The 20,682-nt window shown below is 47.1% G+C and overlaps 2 protein-coding genes across 2 annotated transcripts in view; both read left to right on the top strand.

Moving 5' to 3' along the window:
- The window catches only part of LOC108800920 (zinc finger protein Xfin-like), a 22,027-nt gene extending 15,265 nt beyond the window's left edge, over nt 1-6,762 (top strand). The window contains exons 17-21 of the mRNA XM_018572907.1: nt 3,595-3,714; nt 4,510-4,651; nt 4,944-5,438; nt 5,631-5,858; nt 6,644-6,762. Coding sequence (XP_018428409.1) covers nt 3,595-3,714; nt 4,510-4,651; nt 4,944-5,438; nt 5,631-5,858; nt 6,644-6,762 — 1,104 coding nt within the window. The remainder of the gene's footprint in view (nt 1-3,594; nt 3,715-4,509; nt 4,652-4,943; nt 5,439-5,630; nt 5,859-6,643) is intronic.
- A 910-nt stretch (nt 6,763-7,672) lies between these two features.
- On the top strand, nt 7,673-20,132 carry LOC108800919 (gastrula zinc finger protein XlCGF57.1-like). The gene is made up of 6 exons (XM_018572906.1): nt 7,673-7,792; nt 8,017-8,136; nt 8,932-9,073; nt 9,677-10,597; nt 19,230-19,759; nt 20,082-20,132. The coding sequence occupies exons 1-6, from the start codon at nt 7,673-7,675 to the stop codon at nt 20,130-20,132; spliced, it is 1,884 nt and encodes a 627-aa protein (XP_018428408.1).
- Nucleotides 20,133-20,682: the final 550 nt, after the last annotated feature.

Genomic DNA, 20,682 nt, shown 5'->3' with positions numbered 1-20,682 from the left:
TTCCTGATTGGCTGGGAAGCCGGCTTCCCGCTGCCTTGTGACACAGTGTTTTGAGGGAGCGTGAAGCCGGCCTCCCAGTTAATGAGAAAGCTGGGCGGCGGGCTGGCCGTCTTCCTGATTGGCCGGGAAGCCTATGCTTAAAGATCATCCTTGGCTATGATTTTCCTACTGATTTTTATTTCTACTGAAACATTAATTTTAAATATTTTTGTAATTTTTAGTCGTTTTGTTGTGTGATTTTTATTTTTTTATTGTCATAGAAAATGAAAAACAAATATACAAATTGTGGAATGTGATGTACTTTTTTTTTTACATAATAGGAGTAGGGATGTCCCGATAACAATTTTTCAAGACCAAGTACAAGTACTTTCCCCTCAGGTACTCGCCGATCCCAATTACGGATACTTTTTCTTAAAGGAACATGTGAGATTTTTTCTAAAACAATAAACACTAAAGATTTTAGGGCAGTTTCTCACCAGACCTAAGTACAGAGGTCCCCGGGGCTGAGTACAGAGGTCCCCGGGGCTGAGTACAGAGATCCCCGGGGCTGAGTACAGAGGTCCCCGGGGCTGAGTACAGAGGTCCCCGGGGCTGAGTACAGAGGTCCCCGGGGCTGAGTGCAGACCGATGTCCCCAGGGCTGAGTGCAGACCCAGAGCTGAGTGCAGACCGATGTCCCCAGAGCTGAGTGCAGATGTTACCAGGGCACAATACACTTATACAGCTGGACCTAGCAGAGTCCGTGTGTGTCTCAGTGGGGTTAAGGTCTGGACTCTGAGGTGGCCAATCCATGTGTGACAATGACGTCTCATGCTCCCTGAACCACTCTTTCACAACCTGAGCCTGATGAATCCCGGCATTGTCATCCTGGAGTGTTCCCAATGTGCCATCAGGGAAAATTCATTGATGGATAAACCTGATCACTCAGTGTATTCAGGTTGGGAGCTGACCTCATTTTTTTGGGGGCATAACGTTGCTGAACCCAGACCTGACCAACTGAATCAACCCCAGATCATAACACCGCCCCATGACACCACTGGATACCCCTTCCTCGCCCCATGACACCACTGGATACCCCTTCCTCGCCCCATGACACCACTGGATACCCCTTCCTCGCCCCATGACACCACTGGATACCCCTTCCTCGCCCCATGACACCACTGGATACCCCTTCCTCGCCCCATGACACCACTGGATACCCCTTCCTCGCCCCATGACACCACTGGATACCCCTTCCTCGCCCCATGACACCACTGGATACCCCTTCCTCGCCCCATGACACCACTGGATACCCCTTCCTCGCCCCGTGACACCACTGGATACCCCTTCCTCGCCCCATGACACCACTGGATTCCCCTTCCTCGCCCCATGACACCACTGGATACCCCTTCCTCTGAGTCTGTGCCATACACACGCACAGAGGTGGAGGTTTCCAGCCTTTATAGAGAGGAGATGTGCCTGCTCTATGTCTGATCACCCCCATGTGGCGGGAGGTGTGAGCGCACATATCAAAGTAGGACTTGGCTGTTCCAAGCACCTCCCGGCCACAGTCCGCCTCTGGTGCCCGCTGTTGTGCTCGGGGTTATTTAGGGTGTGCCCAGGAACACCCGACACACCCCGTGCGCACGCCTATGGTAAGCCTATGGAGAACATCTGGTCCTGGTCGGGTGGGTAGACATTGAACAAGGTGGAAATTTGGCCAAATGTCCGAAATTTCACTCGCACTCCGAGTCACAGACTTCCTGCAACAGGTGAGAAGGAGAAGACTTATGTATACCGGTGACCACCCCTCGTCTCTTCATCAATGGGTCACCTCTCAGGAACCAGGCACGGGAGTGTGTAGAGGGCATAGAAGGACCTGACGAGGACGTACAATGGGTCTCCTGTGAGAAGACTATCTGAGCATGTCGTAGAGGATCTGTGATCACTGAGGGAACCCTGCGGCTTTAGCCGAACCCGACTCTACTAAAGAGAGAATGTCCGTGTTGCTATTGGAGAATTATCTTCACTTCCTGTCTGTAGAAATGTTTTCAGGAAGACAGGAAATTGAGGGAAAATCTCTGCGATGGAGCCCCAGAGAGCAGAAGAACCCAGCAGAGGGTCTAACCGTTCTCCACGCCATCCAACACTATATATAGATATATGGCTGTGTATATACTATAGGGGCTTCCTGTATAAAACCTTCCGGGTGGATTCTGTTGGAATGGCACTACCGCCCCTAGGTGGCGCTGATAGAAATTTCTCTTTACTTGATTTGTTTGGGCCGAATCACCCCCTAGGCTTTCTTATAAGATTCTACCGTTACCCAAGGCCCATGAGGGATTGGACTTCCCTGGCCCTGTGCTATACTATCGGGCCACTCGGCTCTCTAGGGTTCTGGATTGGTGCAGCAACCTACCTTATAGACAACGGATCGCTCTCGAACAAGAAGCGTCCACTATCTCGTTGTGCGGCCTTCATTGGGTTGAGATGGGTCATCTGTGGACCTTAAGATGATCTTATCTCCTGATTGAGTTAACTCTACAGACGTGTTCGGGACAGTGGAGAAGGCACCATCACCTTATGGCTCCAGTTGTTGGTCACCCTGACCTTTCCCTGATATGAAATGACCCGAACTCCTCTCGCTTCTACAACGTTAAATTCCGGCTTAGGGACTTTGGCGGGGACTGGTCTGAAGTCATCGGTGGAGATTCAGGCCATGGTTGAGCCACCTTCAGATACCTGGAGGCTTCAACAGTTGACGCCTTTTCTGAACACGTTATTACCTCGCACGTGAACCCGGGCTCCTCAAACACGGTTCGGTCGTCTGTGTTGTGAACGGGGCCCAGAACGTCACCCTCGTTCCCTGACCTCCAAATCTCTGATTCAGTCTGAGGGCTCTTTTGTCCCCCCGCCCCCCTCCCGTTTCTGTATAAATGGAAACAAGCAAGCACAGATATTCTGTATGTGATATTAGATCGATTTCCCAAATAAAGAAGACAATGTCAAGCAATGGCTAATGATGTACATGACATAATGGAGGACTCGGAGGCCAATGATTAGAAAACATCAGCTGCATTTTTTAAACTCGCCACAAGGGGGAGAGCTTACCTGTACAGGAAGGAAGTGACATGGGTATACAGACAGGAAGTGATGGCAGGTATAGACAGGAAGTGATGTCAGGTACAGATAAGTGATATTCCCAGACCGGATGTTCAGGTGAGAGGTGATCTGAGAAAGTAAAGAGGACAAAAAGCTGGAACTGAAAGCATGGAAGTAATAGGACATTATTTTCTACTTATATATATTTTTATACACCTAGTAACTTCCCTTTATCTTCATCCAATTCCTTCATAGTCCCTGTGATATCTGTTATCATTTATAGACCGGATACATCCTAAATATAGATCCATTTATCCAACTGTCCATCCAGAGCCGCCATTTATAGACCAGATACATCCTAAATATAGAGCCATTTATCCAACTGTCCATCCAGAGCCGCCATTTATAGACCGGATACATCCTAAATATAGAGCCATTTATCCAACTGTCCCTCCAGAGCCGCCATTTATAGACCAGATACATCCTCAATATAGAGCTATTTATCCATCTACAGAGAAGAGAGTCCTTTATAGATCACATGACCACCTCCAAGAGGATGGATGAGGACCGGAGTCAAATAAGTGAGCGAATATTGAACCTCACCCTGGAGATCATCTACCTGCTCTTGGGCGAGGTGAGGAGGATTCTGGGGGGTCATGTGACACTTATCTCTATTCGTAAAACATGGACCTGACCGGAGAGGTGAGGAGGATTCTGGGACTATTTGCAGTGCTAATTAATGACATTTAATTTTAGGGTTATGAAATAGTGAGGAAAGCACACGGTGAGCAATTGCTACTCAGCAGCAGTCCGCGTGTATCTCCTCTTCCTTCATCCCTGACACCTGAGAGCAATAATAAGCAGAAGATCCTAGAAGTCACCCAGAAGATGATTGATCTGCTGACAGGAGAGGTGAGCGGTGCCGGGAATTCTGGGACATGATCCAGGAACAGACAAGGGATGTGTCTGGGTGGTGACTGTATCATTGTGTGTGTCAGGTTCCTATAAGGTGTCAGGATGTCTCTGTCTATTTCTCCATGGAGGAGTGGGAGTATCTAGAAGGACACCGGGATCTCTACAAGGACGTGGTGATGGAGAATGAGCCGCCCCTCACATCACCGGGTAAGAGGAGAGAGCAGTACGGAGGGTCCACCTACATCCCCCATCATCTGATACACACATAGAAACAATGTATTCAGTCAGTGTGTGTGTTTCCTACAGATGGATCCAGTAAGAGGAACCCACCAGAGAGATGTCCCCGTCCTCTGTATTCCCGGGATTCCACACAGGAAGATCTCACCGTCCCTCACCATGATCAGGTAGGAGGAACTCAAGAGTGACTGTAGACTGTATGAGTTTATACTCTTCTATGTAATCCCATCCTGGTGGCACTTCAAGGATGTTATTTTCTCTCATTCTGTTGGTTCAGCATGAAGAACAGATGTATATGAAAGTTGAGGTGAAAGTGGAAGAGGAGGAGACCTATGTGATGAGATATCAGCAGGCCACGGAGGAGGAGGGGATGATGGAGAAAATTAAGCAGGAGGAATCTTTTCTAGAAATCAGCAGAGGTGAGTAATGAACACAACAGATTATATTCCATTATATAGATTGATGACGGAGGATGTGTAGATGATCTCTACAAGGAAGCCGTGATGGAGAATGAGCCGCCCCTCACATCACCGGGTAAGAGGAGAGAGCAGTATGGAGGGTCCACCTAGATCCCTCCTCATCTGTACACCATATGAAGGTCCATCTCCATTCCTCAATATAACGATGACATCAGTGCCCATCCCCCGTCACTCAGTGTTGGGTTTGGTGTATTGTAGAATGTGTTTTTCATGTCATTTTGCTTTCTATCAGACGGCCGCCATGTCCGGAATACCTCGGAGGGAGATCTTCACTCTGAAGTGAATAACATACGTCCAATGATACACCACAGAACATATTGTCTGGAGACATCAATGGATCCCTCTAATCCTGAGGAATCTTCTGACCAATCACATCACATGACTTCAGATATCCATCTCGGCTCCCACAGTGAAGATCCGTCTACAGATCCAACTATCCCCGAGGAATCTTCTCTCAGCCAGGAAGGAGATCACACAGGAGAGAGGTCATTGTCATGTTTGGAGTGCGGGAAAGACTTTAAGATGAAATCTGAACTTCTTCTACATCTCAAAACCCACAACCATGTGACCTGTTCATGTCCAGTGTGCGGGAAAGCTTTCACTAAAGAAAACAAGCTTCTTAAACACCAGAAAAGTCACAATGGTGAGAATTCTTATTCCTGTTCAGAGTGCGGGAAACACTTCAGTACAAAAGCATACCTTGTTTTACACCAAAGAATTCACACAGGTGAGCGTCCTTATTTATGCCCAGAGTGCGGGAAAAGTTATTTTGACAAAAGAAGCCTTTTTAGACACCAGAAAATTCACACAGGTGAGCGATCATTTTCATGTTCAGAGTGTGGGAAAGGTTTTTCTAATAAAAGAACCCTCCTTTTTCACCATAGAGTTCACACGGGTGAGCGGCCTTTTTCATGTTCAGAGTGTGACAAACGTTATGCTGACAACGGAAGCCTTCATAGACACCAGAAAACCCACACGAGTGAGCGTCCATATTCATGTTTAGAGTGCAGGAAAAGGTTCTCTGATAAAGGACAGTTTCTTACGCACCAAAAAACCCACACAGTTAAGCGTCCTCATTCATGTTCAGAGTGCGGGAAAGGCTTCCTTCGGAAAGCAGGACTTATTGCACACCAGAGAAGTCACACAGGTGAGCGTCCTTATCCATGTTTGGTGTGCGGGAAATGTTTCATTACAAAAGGACATCTAAATAAACATCGGAGAACCCACACACCGGCTGATCCATGTGTTTTTGCCTTTTCTCAAATTTCCACCAATCACCCAGAGGAAAGGGAGATCAGAGACGGAGAATAGAGGCTTTCCCTCACCGACGAGCAGTTTCCTTAAGGCTGTTTGGTCCTGATCCCTTAACCCTTTGGTCTTTTTATTCTATGCTACTGTATGTTACGTCCACGATCTTGGGACATTAGAGTGTTACCAATACCAGTTCCATATATATCACTACAGAAGCTTTTGCCTTTGTGTAATAAATCAGACTGTTTTGCCACTCCCCCTTGGCGGCTGTGTGTGTTATTCTCCAATATTGCACTTATTTCACAATTTGGACCCACTGACTGGGAGCGGGTATCTGTACCGGCACCTAAAGGTTTCCCCATGACAACAACAAGGTGTCCTTTCCATCCTTCAGGATTAAAGAGACATAGGTTTCGTTAAGGGTCCAAGAAGGAAAGGACTTTGATGTCCCATAGATCACAGCAGAAAGGAAAATTGGGTAATGGTCCCACCAAAGCTTCAGCCCCATGGATGTTCAGTGGTGGCGGTCTAAGACCCCCCTGAGATGAAAGTTCTGGTGGACACCAGATCGCAACGTATAACCCCTATCCAACGGGTGAAAGACCCGCCAGATATCAATCAAAGTGTCAACAGTTTGGGCCTAAGCTTTATAGCACCTGCTTAATTGCTGTCCCCTTTAAGTGAAGAGAGGGAGCACGCAAGTGGATAGCAATCAGCAGACAGACAAGTACGGCCACTCGCCCCTCACATGTGAAAGCACGGGGAATCACGAGGGGCTAGGAGTAAACTCGGGTGAATAGCAAAGTACAGAGAAGGGTGCGGCAACAGGAAACAGATTCGTTGTTGGAACGCCGAGCAACAAGTGCACATCGCTATCACTGGGACTCGCAAGGGGCTAAGAGTAAGCAGGAAGACGGAACAGCAAGGAGGGAACTGCTAATCGGAATCACATGAGGAATCCAGAGGAACAAGGGATCCAGGATTAAATCCATAAACTCGTGTAAGGAAAGTACAGAGAAGGGTTCAGCAACAGGAAACAGATTCGTTGTTTGAACACCGAGCAACAAGTGCACAGCGCTATCACGAGGGGCTAAGAGTAAGCAGGAAGACCGGGAAGAGCAAGGAGGGAACTGCTAATCAAGGACTCACACGGGTACACGAGGGATCCAGGATTAAATCCATAAACTCATGTAAGGAAAGTACAGAGAAGGGTTCAGCAACAGGAAACAGATTCGTTGTTTGAACACCGAGCAACAAGTGCACAGCGCTATCACGAGGGGCTAAGAGTAAGCAGGAAGACCGGGAAGAGCAAGGAGGGAACTGCTAATCAAGGACTCACACGGGTACACAAGGGGTCCAGGGGAACAAGGGATCCAGGATTAAATCCATAAACTTGGGTGAATAGCACAGTACAGAGAAAGGTCCGGCAGCGGGAAACAGATTTGTTGTTGGAACGCCGAGCACTGGTCTTTTAACGCAAAGGTTCAGAGCCGATTGGCAGGAAGCCGGGCACCTTGGACAGGGTGCAAAACCCAACGCAATGCACAGGGTACTGTTACAGTATCTACAACCACATATAGAATCGGTATCAGTACACACCGTGTCTAAAAGTTTGGAATTATTAAGAATTCTGTGTGATTTCTGCACGCCACGGGTATTCTGCATGTGATATGAGATCGATGTACCGGATAATGAAGACAATGTCACACCATGGCCAATGATGTACACAACATAACGGAGGACTCAGAAGCCAAAGATGAAAAACATCGCCTGCAGTTCTTATACTCACCACAAGGGAGCGATCTAATGAATGATAGGTACAGACAGGAAGTGATGTCAGGTACAGGCAGGAAGTGATATTCTCAGACCGGAAGTTCAGGTGAGAGGTGATCAGGGTGGAAGTAGAGAGGAGACATTGCTGGAACTGGCAGCAGAGAAGGTAATAAGATAGAGCCATTCATCCAACCGTCCATCCAGAGCCACAAGGAAATCACATCAACTGGTTTTCATCCCAGTACAGTCCAGATAATTACCAGTTGATTATCCATCTACAGAGAAGAGAGTCCTTTATAGATCACATGACCACCTCCAAGAGGATGGATGAGGACCGGAGTCAAATAAGTGAGCAAATATTGAACCTCACCCTGGAGATCATCTACCTGCTCTTGGGCGAGGTGAGGAGGATTCTGGGGGGTCATGTGACACTTATCTCTATTCGTAAAACATGGACCTGACCGGAGAGGTGAGGAGGATTCTGGGACTATTTGCAGTGCTAATTAATGACATTTAATTTTAGGGTTATGAAATAGTGAGGAAAGCACACGGTGAGCAATTGCTACTCAGCAGCAGTCCCCGTGTATCTCCTCTTCCTTCATCCCTGACACCTGAGAGCAATAATAAGCAGAAGATCCTAGAAGTCACCCAGAAGATGATTGATCTGCTGACAGGAGAGGTGAGCGGTGCCGGGAATTCTGGGACATGATCCAGGAACAGACAAGGGATGTGTCTGGATGGTGACTGTATCATTGTGTGTGTCAGGTTCCTATAAGGTGTCAGGATGTCTCTGTCTATTTCTCCATGGAGGAGTGGGAGTATCTAGAAGGACACCGGGATCTCTACAAGGACGTCGTGATGGAGAATGAGCCGCCCCTCACATCACCGGGTAAGAGGAGAGAGCAGTACGGAGGGTCCACCTAGATCCCCCATCATCTGATACACACATAGAAACAATGTATTCAGTCAGTGTGTGTGTTTCCTACAGATGGATCCAGTAAGAGGAACCCACCAGAGAGATGTCCCCGTCCTCTGTATTCCCGGGATTCCACACAGGAAGATCTCACCGTCCCTCACCATGATCAGGTAGGAGGAACTCAAGAGTGACTGTAGACTGTATGAGTTTATACTCTTCTATGTAATCCCATCCTGGTGGCACTTCAAGGATGTTATTTTCTGTCATTCTGTTGGTTCAGCATGAAGAACAGATGTATATGAAAGTTGAGGTGAAAGTGGAAGAGGAGGAGACCTACGTGATGAGATATCAGCAGGCCATGGAGGAGGAGGGGATGATGGTGAAAATCAAGCAGGAGGAATCTTTTCTAGAAATCAGCAGAGGTGAGTAATGAACACAACAGATTATATTCCATTATATAGATTGATGACGGAGGATGTGTAGATGATCTCTACAAGGAAGCCAGTGGCGTAACAATCACCATAGCGACCTAGGCAGCCGCTATGGTGCCCGGGGCACAGGGGGGCCCGGCCAGGACATCCCCCTGATGCTGTGTGGGCCGTCTGGGTTGCTATGGCATCTCAGGCTGCTGGCTGTCACTGGCGGGTGTGCGGAGGAACGTGTCACTGTTAGATCACCGACAACCTGTCAGAGATCTGTGCAGCGGCGCGTTCCTCATCACAGCCGCTGCTGAGTCAGTGACAGCCAGCAGCTGCCGAGGACGCTGGGCCCGGCAGAAGGCAGGGTCCGGCAACGGACGAGGAGGCGGGGTCAGGTGACAGAGGAGGCAGGGCCCGCCGACGACCGAGGCGGATCGGGGCTGACAGGTAAGAGGGTTGCAGGGTCACTCTCAGGTGGGCTCTGCAAGGCGTGTAACTAGAAATCACAGGGCCCCGTACAAAATTTTGCTACGGGGCCCTGTGATTTCTAGTTTGGGTTTGGTGTATTGTAGAATGTGTTTCTCATGTCATTTTGCTTTCTATCAGACGGCCGCCATGTCCGGAATACCTCGGAGGGAGATCTTCACTCTGAAGGGAATCACATACGTCCAATGATACACCACAGAACATATTGTCTGGAGACATCATTGGATCCCTCTAATCCTGAGGAATCTTCTGACCAATCACATCACATGACTTCAGATATCCATCTCGGTTTCCACAGTGAAGATCCGTCTACAGATCCAACTATCCCCGAGGAATCTTCTCTCAGCCATGAAGGAGATCACACAGGAGAGAGGTCATTGTGTTGTTCGGGGTGCAGGGAATACTTTAGGATGAAATCTGAACTTCTTCTACATCTCAAAACCCACAACCATGTGACCTGTTCATGTCCAGAGTGCGGGAAATTTTTCACTGAGGAAAGCGAGCTTCTTAAATACCATGACAGTCACAATGGTGAGAATTCTTATTCCTGTTCAGAGTGCGGGAAACACTTCAGTACAAAAGCATACCTTGTTTTACACCAAAGAATTCACACAGGTGAGCGTCCTTATTTATGCCCAGAGTGCGGGAAAAGTTATTTTGACAAAAGAAACCTTCTTAAACACCAGCAAATTCACACAGGTGAGCGATCATTTTCATGTCCAGAGTGTGGGAAAGGTTTTTCTGATAAAAGAACCCTCCTTTTGCACCATAGACTTCACACGGGTGAGCGGCCTTTTTCATGTTCAGAGTGTGACAAACGTTATGCTGACCATGCAAGTCTTCATAGACACCAGAAAATCCACACGAGTAACCGTCCATATTCATGTTTAGAGTGCAGAAAAAGGTTCTCTGATAAAGGACAGTTTCTTACGCACCAACAAACCCACACAGTTAAGCGTCCTCATTCATGTTCAGAGTGCGGGAAAGGCTTCCTTCGGAAAGCAGGACTTATTGCACACCAGAGAAGTCACACAGGTGAGCGTCCTTATCCATGTTTGGTGTGCGGGAAATGTTTCATTACAAAAGGACATCTAAATAAACATCGGAGAACCCACACACCGGCTGATCCATGTGTTTTTGCCTTTTCTCAAATTTCCACCAATCACCCAGAGGAAAGGGAGATCAGAGACGGAGAATAGAGGCTTTCCCTCACCGACGAGCAGTTTCCTTAAGGCTGTTTGGTCCTGATCCCTTAACCCTTTGGTCTTTTTATTCTATGCTACTGTATGTTACGTCCACGATCTTGGGACATTAGAGTGTTACCAATACCAGTTCCATATATATCACTACAGAAGCTTTTGCCTTTGTGTAATAAATCAGAACTTCTTGCCACTCCCCCTTGGCGGCTGTGTGTGTTATACTCCAATATTGCACTTATTTCACAATTTAGACACACTGACTGGGAGCGGGTATCTGTACCGGCACCTAAAGGTTTCCCCATGACAACAACAAGGTGTCCTTTCCATCCTACATGATTAGAGAGACATAGGTTTCATGAAGCGTCCAAGAGGGGAAGGAACTTGATGTCCCATAGATCACTGCAGAAAAGAAGATTGGGTAATGGTCCCACCAAAGCTTCAGCGCCATGGATGTTCAGTGGTGGCGGTCTAAGACCCCCCTGAGATGAAAGGTGAACGCCAGATGGCAATTATTGTCACGGATCAGGGCTCACGGGTATGAACTGGAGTCAGGTCTGTGGACCCTTTCTACTACACTGGCAGGGACACTTAGAGAAAAGGGTCCAAGCAGTGTAGGCCAACCACTCCCAGAGGTGGAGTACAAGTAGGGGAACTGATGGAGGTGGTGGAAGACAATAGGCTGGTAGGTCAAGGTACAGGGCCGGGTGCTGCAAGCTAGGTAGGTGGCATGGGGTCTCCAGGATGTGGAATCTAAGGGCCAGCCGGTGTTCACCAGAGCTCCTGATGGTGGAGATGGGCTTGGCTGCGTGCTGATCCCAGGTCACAATCCCTAGGTCCACCCGACTCACCTAACAGCCAATAATGGTCAACAAGGCCGGAGTTCAGGACAGGTTGCAGACACCAAAACAAAGGTCAGGGACAGACAGAGGACCGGGACTTCCAAGGACAATCTGAAGAGTGGGATTTCAGGAAATAGCCAAAGGATAGGGACAGACAGAAGACCGGGATCACCAGGGACCAGTCAGAGTTCAGGGCAGACTGGGGACAAGGATCTCCAAGGACCAGGATGGCCAGGGACAAGTCAAAGTTCAGGGTAGACTGAGGACAAGGATCACCAGGGACCAGTCAGAGTTCAGGGCAGACTGAGGACAAGGATCTCCAAGGACAAGGATGACCAGGGACAAGTCAAAGTTCAGGGCAGACTGGGGACAAGGATGACCAGGGACAAGTCAAAGTTCAGGGCAGACTGGGGACAAGGATCTCCAGGGACAAGGCAAAGTTCAGGGCAGACTGGGGACAAGGATCTCCAGGGCAAGGCAAAGTTCAGGGCAGACTGGGGACAAGGATCTCCAGGGCAAGGCAAAGTTCAGGGCAGACTGGGGACAAGGATCACCAGGGACAAGGCAAATGTAGATATACCGAAAAACCTCAAGGCATTCAGGTTGATCCACAAACGGGGGGCTCGGCCACTAGCTTAGGAAAGCGTTGCTCGTGCCGCGTGCTGTTCGCTGACCTGGATTTAAATAGAGACAGGAAGAGGGAGAATCCACAGGATTGGCCACAAGCGGACTGCACTGATTGGTCGAGAAGCTGCATAAGAAACACCAGGAGAGGTCAACCGACGCCTAAAGCTTGCAGACAGGTGCAAGAGCGAGTCAGTGTTCAGAGCACATGCCTGGAGGACTACAAGCACCAGCACAGCCCCGCATGCCTGCAGAACCAGGGGTAAGGGGTCTGTATATAGTTGTAGAACTACAAGTGACAGCTCAGCTGCAAGTCTGCAGCTGAACTGTGACCATTAAAGAAAAAAAAATTATAATAAATACAAAAATAAATCAGTTCCAAGCATTGTTAGAGAAGGATTACACACACGACGTCGTGCCCAGATCCACCTGGAGCTTCCATGAGACTTTGAGCCCACAAGGCCAACTCACCCGGAAGAAAGGGAGAAGATCAGAGACGGCGAATGAAGGAACGAGAGGGACATGAGATGGAAGGAAAGGAGAGGGAAGGTCAGAGGAAACTAGTGAGGGAATGCCCACAGGGCGGGAAAGCAAGACAACCACGAAACCTAGGCTGCCAACACTCTTACTATGGATACTTAATGAAATGGTCAGAACTTGTGAAGTGGTCCAGATACTCCACGTAGAAGTGTATGGTTCCAATCTGTAGATGGGCCATCAGTTGTTCCATATGCTGCAGCTGATTGAGTTCAACGGTCACTTCCTTGACAGAGTCAACTTAGAGTCTCTCGGAATCACCACTCTAGCTAGAAAACCATGTAGGAGACCTTTCTTGGCCACCGAGAGAAGAGGACAAAATCCGACTTTGGTTGGAATTTAAAGCCTCATGACCAGTGACCAGAAAGCCGATTTCAGAAGACATGTCCACCAGATGTGTAGCCTAGTCCCCCATTCTGTGCCACAACCCCAACAGAGATCCGAAGTCCATGGAGATATTTTCTTGGAAGGTAGTAGGACACTTGTACCCTCTTGTGAGAATGTTTTCCTTTTTCTCCTGAGACACTCGGCAATGTTTAGTTTGCAAAGTTAAATATTTTTCACAGTCATCGGGGGTGAAGCATCGTTGTAGATCCTTTTCCCAAGCTAGGAGATAATAGGGAGTGGCAGAGTCCTCTTGGTCCATGTGTAAAGAATACGGCTGGGAGGCGACATGCGATGGGGCTCGAGATTGCAGACGAAAGTTCTCAAAAGCAGCAGGATCTCTAAAGACTGGGCCCTGTGTGGCAAGGTGGTCATCCAAATCCCTCAACTGGAATTATTGTAGCCATAGGCTTGGGTAAGGGGACAAGTCTTAGGACAGAGATGATCTAGGCACCCCTCTCAAATCGCGTTCGAATTCACCCCTCTCCCGTCCAGCAGAAAAAAAGAAGGGATCAGAGTCCTAGGACCAATATAGGAGAAGATGCAGGATTTCCTAAGCAGCGAAACCCACAGCGGTAGGGAGGATGAGGGGGGATGGTCACGAAGGAGCAGCCAGTGTAGGGCGAAAAGTGGGATAGGTGATTTGGAGTCCACCAACCACCCCATAACTTATCCAGTCAGAAAGGCGGGTCAACAATGATGCCTCATGATAAAGCTCTAGACAGGGCCGGCCTTAGGCCTTTAGGCGCCCTGTGCGAGAAAGCTTTACAGCGCCCCTCAGTGACCACACCCCTCAGTGGCCACACCCTTTAGTGGTCACACCCCCAGTAACCACACCCATTTATTACCCATATTTTTGATAAAATATAAAAAGCGGGGTCACGTCGGGTAAATAGACACCAAACATGTCATGCTTTAAAATTGCGCGCACCCGCGAAATCGCAAAAAATTACCATGCCCAAAATTGACCATAGGTGACGCTTTTAAAGCTTTTACCCCTCATCAGTTTAGTGTTATCAGTGATTGATAGCCCTAGAACTATTGCTCTCATTCCGACGTTCGCGGCGATATGTAACATGTGCGGCGTAATGGGCGAAATCGTCGTTTTCACACGTATGCGCACCTGACGCATGTTTGCATGCGTGTATGTATGGGGGGGACTTTTAAAAAAAAATGTTATTCTTTTGGCGCCCTGTGCGGCCGCACTGCTCGCACACCCCTAAGGCCGGCCCTGGCTCTAGATGGGGAGACCAAGCCCTCCAGATGGTTTCCAATGAACCAATATATTGTGTTGGAAGCAGGATTAGGACCATAGAAAACGGATTTCAATTTACCAAAAAAACAATTCAGGAATAGTAATGTTAGTGTGGAAAATATATAAACAAATGTGGCAAAAGATCCATTTTGGTCACACATATCTTCTGGTGGACCATTCCTTCAATGTGTCCTGCAACAGAGGTGCACGGTTTAGACCATGGAGTTTAGAGAGGCCCCTGGAAAGGTGAATACCGAGGTATATAATTAAGCTGGTGGCCCATTGAAAGGGGAAAAGACGTCAAAGAGTTGTTCTGAGGACGGGAGGGTGAAATTTCACGAGACGGATTTATGAGTTTGTACCTTAAAGTTACTGAATCCACCAAAGATCTGGAATTTCTGCAGTGTGGATGGGAAGGCTAGCCTAGGGTTAGACACATATAGCAACATATCATCCAGGCAAAGGTCAACTTTGTGGTGGCGCTCATGTACGAGTATACCTTGCATAGGGGGATTTGTATGGATAGCCTTCACTAGATGTTCCAAAGCCATAACGTAGAGAAGTGGAGACGGGCATTCTTGGCGCATCCCATTGAGAATGGCCACTGAGTCTAGGAGGTTGCCATTGACGTGGAAGCAAGCCGAGGGTCTGTCATACAGTGCCATCATTTTTCCCAACAGTGGAGGAGGGGTGCCAATCTGGTGAAGGGTAGCAGACAGGAAAGTCCAATCCAACCAAATGTCTTCTCGGCATCTACTGGCAGAAGGCCTTATGGATGGTTGTGTTTAATGGTATATTCCATAGAGGAAAGGGTAAGCACTGTATTATCCCGAGATGTCCAGATTAGGACGATATCAACCCGTACTGGTGTTGAAGTCTTTGAGAAATAAGCTTGCCGAAACTTTTAAGGTCCCTGCTTACACAGGGCTTGGGGAACAAATTGCCTGGGAGCTAAGTGGCATAAAAAATTTGGATTTGAACTGTTTGGGATATATTGAGTGCTTGATTTTTTGAATACTTGTTGTCTCCCTTCCTTTTAGACCCGTTTTTAGTTGGACTTGATGGACTAATGTCTTTATTCAACCTCAAATACTATGTAACTATGTAACATATGGATCAGAGATATTAGCCGATAATTGGGACCACGAAGAGAAGTCTTTGCCATCCTTCGAATTAGACACACATTAGATCCTCCGGTCCTCTTCCTTAGAAGATAACCTTGTGGCATCATCTCGCTTCATCTCCAGATTGTGAGAAGGAAAATGAGGACATCACATGGGACCACGAAGAGAAGTCTTTGCCATCCTTCGGGATTAGACTAGGGTTGCCACCTGTCCAGGATTCATCCGGACTGTTCGGGTTTTGAATGCTGTGTTCGGGTTTCATGGCAGCAGAGACCCGGACACAAGATGTCAGGCAGACAGGGGCAACCAAAAATAAGATAGGGACTACTGCCCTCCCACTTGAAATAGTCTCAACTGTGATATTTGCATATGAATGGGCGGCAATATTTACATATGAATAAGCCGCAACTCATTCTCCCCCAAAAATGTCTGTGCATCACTTGAGTGTTCCGGTTTCGCTTGAAGAAAAGGTGGCAACCCTAGATTAGACACACATTAGATCCTCCGGTCCTCTTCCTCAGAAGATAACCTGGTGCCTTCATCTCCAGATTGTGAGGAGGAAAATGAGGAGAATCTCCCAAAATGTGGATCCAGAACTTTACAGAGAGATTTTTGGATCCCTCCAATCCCGAGGATTATTACTCACGTGGTTTGATAGAAGGGAAGATGATGAGCTTACTGGGAAACTTTTAGAAATTGTAATTCCTGAGACAGCGGGTGGGAATATGGTGGGTGTGGCCAAATGATGCTTTTATAAAGCGGGAGGGGCTAAGATTATAGGTTTGATGTCTACAAGGTGGCAGATACGTGGGAGACAGATGCATACACCTACATACATACAAACCCGTACCTCTCACAGCTGTGCCGGCACAGTCTGTGTTTTTTTCCTTGTACTGCCACCAATGCAAGGGAGTGGAGGGGACTGGAGATAGATTAAACAATGATACTGAGCAAACACTAGGGTAAGGGGTTAATTAGCCCTTTCCCCCTTGCATTGGTGGGTGGTCAGTGGAAATTTAAAGAAGTGGCTTTAGGTAGACAGGAAGTTATGTCAGACAGGAAGTGATATCAGTTACAAACAGGAAGTGATATTCCCAGACAGGATGTTACAGGTGAGAGGTAAATTGGAAGGAAGCAAAGAGGAGTCAATGTTGGGACTGGGAGCAGAGGAGGTAAATCCCCCCCGCCCCATCCCATCATGTCCATCCTTTTCCTACATATTCACTCTGATATCTTTTATGGTTTACAGTCCAGTACAGTCCAGATAATTACCAGTTGATTATCCATCTACAGAGAAGAGAGTCCTTTATAGATCACATGACCACCTCCAAGAGGATGGATGAGGACCGGAGTCAAATAAGTGAGCGAATATTGAACCTCACCCTGGAGATCATCTACCTGCTCTTGGGCGAGGTGAGGAGGATTCTGGGGGGTCATGTGACACTTATCTCTATTCGTAAAACATGGACCTGACCGGAGAGGTGAGGAGGATTCTGGGACTATTTGCAGTGCTAATTAATGACATTTAATTTTAGGGTTATGAAATAGTGAGGAAAGCACACGGTGAGCAATTGCTACTCAGCAGCAGTCCCCGTGTATCTCCTCTTCCTTCATCCCTGACACCTGAGAGCAATAATAAGCAGAAGATCCTAGAAGTCACCCAGAAGATGATTGATCTGCTGACAGGAGAGGTGAGCGGTGCCGGGAATTCTGGGACATGATCCAGGAACAGACAAGGGATGTGTCTGGGTGGTGACTGTATCATTGTGTGTCAGGTTCCTATAAGGTGTCAGGATGTCTCTGTCTATTTCTCCATGGAGGAGTGGGAGTATCTAGAAGGACACCGGGATCTCTACAAGGACGTGGTGATGGAGAATGAGCCGCCCCTCACATCACCGGGTAAGAGGAGAGAGCAGTACGGAGGGTCCACCTAGATCCCCCATCATCTGATACACACATAGAAACAATGTATTCAGTCAGTGTGTGTGTTTCCTACAGATGGATCCAGTAAGAGGAACCCACCAGAGAGATGTCCCCGTCCTCTGTATTCCCGGGATTCCATGCAGGAAGATCTCACCATCCCCCACCACGATCAGGTAGGTGACAAGAACTCAAGAGTGACTGTAGACTGTATGAGTTTATACTCTTCTATGTAATCCCATCCTGGTGGCACTTCAAGGATGTTATTTTCTCTCATTCTGTTGGTTCAGCATGAAGAACAGATGTATATGAAAGTTGAGGTGAAAGTGGAAGAGGAGGAGACCTACGTGATGAGATATCAGCAGGCCATGGAGGAGGAGGGGATGATGGTGAAAATCAAGCAGGAGGAATCTTTTCTAGAAATCAGCAGAGGTGAGTAATGAACACAACAGATTATATTCCATTATATAGATTGATGACGGAGGATGTGTAGATGATCTCTACAAGGAAGCCATGATGGAGAATGAGCCGCCCCTCACATCACCGGGTAAGAGGAGGCACAGCTGAGAGAGCAGTATGGAGGGTCCACTTCAGACTTTACATGTAGAAACTATTAACCTATTTATATTGTTTCTGTGTATATGTGGTACGTTGCTTGACTAAAAGTTTTCAAGGACTAGCTGTGCTTCAACATCATCAGCTTCGATTGTAGTCAGAGAAGGCTTAGAAGGAAATCTCCATTCCTCAATATAACGTCATGTCCCCAACAAATGAGGAGGAGATACTGTACACCATATGAAGGTCCATCTCCATTCCTCAATATAATGTCATGTGACCAACAAATGAGGAGCAGATACTGTACACCATATGAAGGTCCATCTCCATTCCTCAATATAACATCATGTGACCAACAAATGAGGAGGAGATACTGTACACCATATGAAGGTCCATCTCCATTGCTCAATATAACGTCATGTGACCAACAAATGAGGAGGAGATACTGTACACCATATGAAGGTCCATCTCCATTCCTCAATATAACGTCATGTGACCAACAAATGAGGAGGAGACACTGTACACCATATGAAGGTCCATCTCCATTCCCCAATATAACATCATGTGACCAACAAATGAGGAGGAGATACTGTACACCATATGAAGGTCCATCTCCATTCCTCCAGTGAAGTCCATCTATTGTACCCGCCATTCTATAGTTGGTTTGGATGTTTTGGATACTTAATCTGACTTAGTTATAACTTCTTACGTGACGGGTGACGGGTGGAAAATACTTTTTGTTTTCATTGTATTATTGGTTTCCAACAGAACAAGGTGTCAGGAGAACCTCAGAAGAACATCACGGCAGAAGAACCTCGGCGGAAGACCTTTTTCTTTTTCCAGATTGTGATGCAGCAAATAATGACCTCGTCCAATATTCTCCGGGAGTGAGTCAGATCTCTCATGATATAGGTGACAGAACATATTGTCTGGCGACATCAATGGCTCCCTCTAAACCTGAGGAATCTTCTGACCAATCACATCACATGACTTCAGATGTCATTACAAGATCTCTCAGTGCAGAGCCAAAGGAAATTTCTCTAAGCCTTGAAGCAGTACACACAGCGGAGAGTTCATTGTCATGTTTGGTGTGCGGAGAAACTTTTGAGACGAATTCTGAACTTTATATACATCTCAGGTCTCACGCCAGTGTGACCTTTCCATGTTCAGAGTGCGGGAAGTCTTTCACGGAGGAAAGCAAGCTTCTTATACATCAGGAAAGTCACAAGGACGAAGGTCCTTTCTCATGTGCAAAGTGTGCAAAACGTTTTTTGAAGAAAGGGGAACTTTTTAGACACCAGAGAATTCACACAGCTGAGCGTCCTTATCAATGTTTAGAGTGTGGGAAACGTTTCACTTTGAAACAAAAACTTGTTACACATCAGAGAATTCACACAGGTGAGCGCCTTTTTTCATGTTCAGAGTGCGGTAAATCTTTCACTCAGAAAGGAGAGCTCTGTAGACACGAGAGAATTCACACAGGTGAGCGTCCCTATTCATGTTCAGAGTGTGGGAAAAGTTTCACTCAGAAAGGAGAGCTTTTTAGGCACCAGAGAATTCACACGGGTGAGCGTCCCTATTCATGTTCAGAGTGTGGGAAATGTTTCACACAGAAAGGACACCTTCTTTCACACCAAATAATTCACACTGGTGAGCGTCCATATTCATGTTCCGATTGTGGGAAATGTTTCACCGTGAAAGGAAGCCTACTTAGACACCAGAGAGCTCACACAGGAAAGCATTCTTGTTCAAGTTCAGAAATGGGTGTATGTTTTAATGCAACATTTCTTAGACACCAGGGAAATCCCACAGGCAAGCATCCTTATTCATGTTTAGAGTGCGGAAAATGTTTTACTAAAAAAGGAAACCTTCTTAGGCACCAGAGAACTCACACTGGCGAGCGGCCTTATTCATGTTTAGAGTGTGGGAAAGGTTTCATTCAAAAAGAAAAACTTAGCATACACCAGAGAGCTCACACTGGTGAGCGTCCTTACTCGTGTTCAGAGTGTGGGAAAAGTTTCATTCAGAAAGGAGATGTTCTTAGACACCAGAGAACTCACACTGGTGAATGTCCTTATTTATGTTCAGAATGCGGACAGTGTTTCGCCCAAAAAGGAAAACTTCTCATACATCAGATAATTCACACAGGTGAGCGCCCTTTGTCATGTTCCGAGTGCGGGAAAAGTTTTATTCAGAAAGCAGATCTTCTTAAACACCAGTTAACTCACACAGGCACAGATTCTTTTGATGCTCAGAGTGCAGGAAATGTTTTATACATCAAGGAAATCTAATTAGACATCTCAACCACCTGCTGATGCTCTTGACAATTGTATGGTGGACTTTATCTGGTTGAATTGTGGAGTCTATAGAACGACTCTATGAAAAATACATTTTAAAGTGGAGCATCCATGCAAATTGACAATCCAGTTTTATGGAGAACCTGGACGGGCTGGCTTCTTTCTTCCTCGGAGACTGCAGTTCCAAGATCTGCCTGCTGTATTTCCTGGCTCTCTTCCTACCCCATTGAGTCATTGCCACCTCCTATGTAGCATTTCCTGCAATATAAAATATCCTGAAAACCCACCATGAAAAGTGGAAGCCCCTTTTGATGGCCACGTCAGGAATGAAGAACCAGGAACTCAATAGAAGACATCACACCACCTTCTAGATATAAAACATTGAAAACCCG

The sequence above is a fragment of the Nanorana parkeri genome, unplaced genomic scaffold (assembly GCF_000935625.1).
Source record: "Nanorana parkeri isolate BGI_ZX_2015 unplaced genomic scaffold, ASM93562v1 scaffold2166, whole genome shotgun sequence".
NCBI lineage: Eukaryota > Metazoa > Chordata > Amphibia > Anura > Dicroglossidae > Nanorana > Nanorana parkeri.
Note: the sequence above shows the minus strand (reverse complement) of the source record. Positions and strands in the feature narration are given on the sequence as shown.